This window comes from Durio zibethinus, unplaced genomic scaffold (genome assembly GCF_047325235.1).
Source record: "Durio zibethinus cultivar Kanyao isolate XHJ-2024 unplaced genomic scaffold, ASM4732523v1 HiC_scaffold_116, whole genome shotgun sequence".
NCBI classification, from domain to species: Eukaryota; Viridiplantae; Streptophyta; class Magnoliopsida; order Malvales; family Malvaceae; genus Durio; species Durio zibethinus.
In genome coordinates this window covers 24,901-31,141 of record NW_028322739.1, presented here as the reverse complement: position 1 = coordinate 31,141, position 6,241 = coordinate 24,901, and the positions used below count along the sequence as shown (strand labels likewise).

Here is a 6,241-nt window from a genome sequence, read left to right as displayed (position 1 = left end):
TACCTGGAATAAAAGAACAAAAATGGATTCATGGAGGTTTAATTAGTGAATCACGTCCACTCCAGATTCCTTTAGATAATGAAGATCTGATTCTAGGTTATGTTTCAGGAAGGGTCCGATCGAGTTTTATACGTATACCACCGTGGGATAGAGTCAACAAAAGTGAAGTAAGTGCTTATGATTCAACCAGGGGGCGTATAATTTATAGACTCCGCAACAAGGATTCGAACGATTAGGTAGTTTTTTCAACTTCAAGATTCCTTTCAGGGGGATCCAATTCAAGGTTCAAAAATTTCAAGAAACTTATTTTCTTCCAATAAGTAGATTCGGAAAAATTTAAGGAATAACAACTATGAAAATAAGGGCTTCCGTTCGTAAAATTTGTGAAAAATGTCGACTAATCCGTAGGAGGGGACGAATTGTCGTAATTTGTTCCAACCCGAGACATAAACAGAGACAAGGATAATCTTTCTATTCTAAAAAGAACTCCTTAAAGTTAAAGAAAAGAAACTAATCTTAAAGAAAGCGATGAACAAATAAAAATAGAAGATCTGTTTTGACATGAAATGGATATATCCATATATCTCTGACTTATCCTTATGAAATGATAAAATATGGCAAAACCTATACCAAAAGTTGGTTCACGTAGGAATGGGCGCAGTAGTGCACGGAAAAGTGCACGTAGAATACCAAAAGGAGTTATTCATGTTCAAGCAAGTTTCAACAATACCATTGTTACTATTACAGATGTACGGGGTCAGGTAATTTCTTCTTCCTCCGCCGGTACTTGTGGATTCAAGGGTCCAAGAAGAGGGACTCCTTTTGCTGCTCAAACCGCAGCGAGAAATGCTATTCGAGCAGTAGTAGACCAAGGTATGCGACGAGTGGAAGTTCTGATAAAAGGTCCTGGTCTCGGAAGAGATGGAGCATTACGAGCTATTCGTAGAAGTGGTATACTATTAAGTTTCGTACGGGATGTAACCCCTATGCCACATAATGGCTGTAGACCTCCTAAAAAAAAACGTGTGTAGAAATAAACACTAAAGAGATTTCAAGAGAAATAAATGATTCAATGATCTGATCAAATAAAATAATATTACTATGGTTCGAGAGAAAGTAAAAGTCTCTACTCGGACACTGCAGTGGAAGTGTGTTGAATCAAGAACAGATAGTAAGCGTCTTTATTATGGACGCTTTATTCTGTCTCCACTTATGAAAGGCCAAGCCGACACAATAGGCATTGCGATGCGAAGAGCTTTGCTTGGAGAAATAGAAGGAACATGTATTACACGTGCAAAATCTGAGAAAATACCACACGAATATTCTACCATAGTAGGTATTCAAGAATCAGTACATGAAATTTTAATGAATTTAAAAGCAATTGTATTGAGAAGTAATTTGTATGGAACTCGTAACGCCTTTATTTGTGCCAAGGGTCCCGGATATGTAACTGCTCAAGACATCATCTTACCGCCTTCTGTGGAAATCGTTGATAATACACAGCATATAGCTAGCCTAACCGAACCAATTGATTTGTGTATTGGATTACAAATCGAGAGAAATAGAGGATACGGTATAAAAACGCCAAAGAACTTTCACGACGGAAGTTATCCTATAGATGCTGTATTCATGCCTGTTCGAAATGCGAATCATAGTATTCATTGTTATGGGAATGATAATGAAAAACAGGAGATACTTTTTCTAGAAATATGGACAAATGGAAGTTTAACTCCTAAAGAAGCACTTCATGAAGCCTCTCGGAATTTGATTGATTTATTTATTCCCTTTCTAGATGCGGAAGAAGAAAACTTACATTTAGAAAACAATCAACACAACGTTACTTTACCTTTTTTTCCTTTTCATGATAGATTAGCTAAACTAAGAAAAAAGAAAAAAGAAATAGCATTGAAATATATTTTTATTGACCAATCAGAATTGCCTCCCAGGATCTATAATTGTCTCAAAAAGTCCAATATACATACATTATTGGACCTTTTGAATAACAGTCAAGAAGACCTTATGAAAATTGAACACTTTCGCATAGAAGATGTAAAACAAATATTGGGCATTCTAGAAAAGAAGTAGAAAAGCATTGCGAAATTGATTTACCAAAATTTTAAATCCATTGGATTTAGGATTTATTTCATTTTTTTTTTTTTTACTTTAGAAAATTAGAAAAAAAAAAAAAAAACGAAAATGGATTTTGAACCTTCAGCACAATCCATATATTGGGACCAGAATTGAATAAATGTATCTAGGGAGAATTCACTTTGACTTTGAAGTGACTACTCCCTAGATACGCACATCATGATATTTTATTTTAAAATTGATTCAATTTAAAAAAGACCTAAAGTTAGGGATTTATCAATCGGTAATGTTGCTCCAATACCCAACCAAAGGGCCACCGCAGTACCAATCAAAAAAACGGTTGTCGCTACTGGACGACGAAATGGATTTTGGAATTTATTAACATTTTCCAAAAAAGGTACTGTTAATAATCCCGCAGGTACTGAAACCATTAAAAGAACACCCAATAACTTGTTAGGTACTGTACGAAGTATTTGAAATACAGGAAAGAAATACCATTCAGGTAATATTTCCAAAGGAGTTGCAAATGGATCCGCGGGTTCACCAATCATTGAAGGTTCTAGAACCGCTAAGCCTACGTTACAAGCAATAGTACCGAGAATTACTACTGGAAAAATATATAAAAGATCATTGGGCCATGCGGGTTCCCCATAATAATTATGACCCATACCTTTAGCTAATTTAGCTCTTAATACAGGATCGTTCAAGTCAGGTTTTTTTGTTATTAGGATAGGTGAATTTTTCTAGATCCATCCCCCGAAGGAACCGGACATGATAATTTTTCATCATCCGGCTCAAGCAAAAATCAATCGAATCAAATGGATACAAACGGATACATATAAAATGAATCTATATGTTATCCACACATATATGAATGATTTCATATGTAAGAAAAAAGTTACCTGATTCCATTTTACGAAGTTGCAACTATACATTCCAAGGAATGCCATTTTTACAGGTAAATGCTCAATACCCAAGTAGGCGTACAAAGTTGATCGTGATCAAGTGCTTTCTGGGTCGTCTTAGGCCTTGCGATTCACCTTTATCCCAAAAATATATCGAGATTTTTTACATACAAAGGATTTACTTGTTACTAATATAGTCTAGCCTTTGCTCTTCTTTAGATCCCTTGTTTCACTCCGATAGTATAATAATAATAAATCGGGTCGATGCAGAAGAAATGAATGTATTTTCATACTATTAAGATAAGAAAGTAAAAAAAAAATAAAAATAAATAAATAAAATCTAATTTGCATTATGCCAAATCACTTATTCTACTGGATCTTACGGAGCCCTGTTCATACACGACATCGTCAGGTCTGATCATAGAAAAGATTCTCTTCAAGCGAACCAGCCTATCCTTTGTATGGGGCTTACACGGTGGTTGGAACAAAGACACATTTGGTTGTGAATTCCAATGTAGCAGATAAAGGCATATTTCTGCATGGCCCAATCAATAGTTCAAGTCACACACTCCCATAATCCATTTTCTCTTCGGGGAATTCCCTTCAACTATTCATGTCATATCAAATAAATAATAGAATATTGTGGAGTTGAAAGGAAATATCCAAATACATGTCTTATTTTTTTTTTTTTTTCAACAATCCATATTTGTAGCAATGAAATACTATTGTTCCTCCCCCAAGTAATAAGATAAATGATTGGCAAGTAATAAGATAAATGATTGGTTACAATATAGCTATGGTCTATATTCTCTATAAAGGACCAGAAATGCCTTGCTTACGTATCATTAGGAAATGCATTAACATAAATACAGCAGTAAGAAGGGGTAATACAAAAGTGTGTAAACTATAAAAACGGGTCAAAGTGGATTGTCCCACACTAGCACTTCCACGCAATAACTCTACCAAAGGCGATCCTATTACCGGAATAGCTTCCGGAACGCCTGTTACGATTTTGACTGCCCAATAACCAATTTGGTCCCAAGGTAAGGAATAACCTGTTACACCAAAAGATGCAGTCAACACAGCCAGAACCACGCCTGTAACCCAAGTCAATTCGCGAGGTTTTTTAAAACCACCAGTGAGATAGACACGAAATACGTGCAGGATCATCATTAAGACCATCATACTTGCCGACCATCGATGAACTGATCGGATTAACCAACCAAAGTTAGCTTCAGTCATTATGTATTGAACAGAAGTAAAAGCCTCAGTAACGGTTGGACGATAGTAAAAAGTCATAGCAAATCCTGTAGCTACTTGTACCAAAAAACAAGTAAGCGTAATTCCTCCTAGACAATAAAATATGTTAACATGAGGAGGAACATATTTACTAGTTATATCATCTGCAATCGCCTGAATCTCGAGGCGTTCTTCGAACCAATCATAGACTTTATTGAGATAGGTAAACCAAGAGGACTCCCCCCCTGAGAACCGTATATGAGAATTTCATCTCGTACAGCTCAAACAAAAACACCCAAATAATAGCTGAAACGGATATGGAATAGAAAGTTTGAAACTTCTTAATCTTTTCATTCAATTTTATCTGAAGACACAAAAGAGTAAAAATCCGAAAGCTCTTTTTTGTAGTTGTAATTATAATGCCAAAAAATCAAGTCGGCGCATTCGTCTTTATGTTGATCAGGCCTCTTGAATCTTCTATTTACCTACTTATTTCTTTTCTTTTTCTTTGCTTTGATTTGTTATTTATATGGAATGTGGCTTTATTCTTGTTTTCTTTATTTTTAATAGGAATTCTCTTGTTAAGACCCTATGAATCAATTGAAACTTCAGATTCATACCAGAACCGCGATGATTCAATAAAACCTTCAAACTAAGTCCAAAGATTCTTTGAGTAAGAATTATTGGATCATCACTTATTCAATGAATAGAATAGATATAATAAATAAAAATACAAAGAAAAGAAAGGTTTGTCCTTTGATCAAAATAAGCATAAACTAAATGAGAGTTTGAAAGAAGAAAAAATTTCTCGATTTATAAATAAAAAACCTCTTTCTTTGAAAATTTTTTTTTTTTTTGAGTCCGGCCGCGAGGTTTGAATATTAAGTATGAATCATAGTTCGAATACTTCGTGATCCATTTCATATATTCCGTGCTCCAGATACTAGAATGGCTATCCGACGGGATAAAACTATCTCGATCAAGAGGACAGACCCATTTTCTGTACTATCAATAGGATCAATTATAACAAGTCACACACTCATATTCCGGAAATACAGAAACAAAAAAAATTTCGCGGTCGAACTACCAAAATAGAATGGGCTAAAAAAAATCCGAGAACTAAAAGTTTCACTTTTTGTATTGAAAAGCGAGGCTTCGTGGTTCTTGTGAATCTAATTCAGCGAAATTCCATCCAGTAAAACGGAAGAATTATAAATCTCCAAAATAATAGATAAGAATATCGAAAATAAAGCCATTGCGACACCCATCAAAGGAGTCGTTCCCCATCCAGGAGCTACTTTACCATATTCCGAATTCAATGGTTTCAAAAAATCCCCTACAACAGTTCGTCTTGGACCAGATCTAGAACTACCCTCAACGGTTTGTGTAGCCATAAATCTTATTTTGTATTCAGTGAGATCTGTTGACTTTGTATATCATTCCGCTGTAAATAAACGATCTTATCATAGATCCATTGTGATCTTGAAATTATATTTATATTTATATTATTTATATTTATATTTATATATATTATTTATATAATTATATAATAATGGAAACAGCAACTTTAGTCGCCATCTCTATATCTGGTTTACTTGTAAGTTTTACTGGGTACGCCTTATATACTGCCTTTGGGCAACCCTCTCAACAATTAATGGATCCATTCGAGGAACACGGGGACTAATTGAAGTAATGAGCCTCCCAATATAATATTGGGAGGCTCATTACTTCAATTGAGATAATGAAAAATCATTTCATTTTTTTAGTTGGAACTTTAGGCGGTTCTCGAAAAAAGATAGCGAAAAAAATTATCCCTAGAGTAGATACTAAGAGGAATGTATAAACCAATGCTTCCATAAATTCGATCGTGGTTTACAATTATAGCTTCCGTACCTATTTATTTAGAATCATCTCCCGAATAAAATAACGAAAGAACAAGAATCAAAGAAAAGGCAGCGATTTTAATCAAGATTTTTACAGCAGCCTATGTCAAATCACAAACAGAAAAT

General features: G+C 34.7%; 1 protein-coding gene across 1 annotated transcript; it reads right to left on the bottom strand.

Annotated features, from left to right (window-relative positions):
• Window positions 1-3,560: 3,560 nt before the first annotated feature.
• On the bottom strand, window positions 3,561-5,670 carry LOC149509755 (cytochrome b6). Its single transcript, XM_089757668.1, has 2 exons — window positions 5,270-5,670; window positions 3,561-4,445 (listed from the first exon to the last, which is right to left on the bottom strand). The coding sequence occupies exons 1-2, from the start codon at window positions 5,273-5,275 to the stop codon at window positions 3,804-3,806; spliced, it is 648 nt and encodes a 215-aa protein (XP_089613794.1). The 5' UTR covers window positions 5,276-5,670; the 3' UTR covers window positions 3,561-3,803.
• Between the last annotated feature and the right edge of the window lie 571 nt (window positions 5,671-6,241).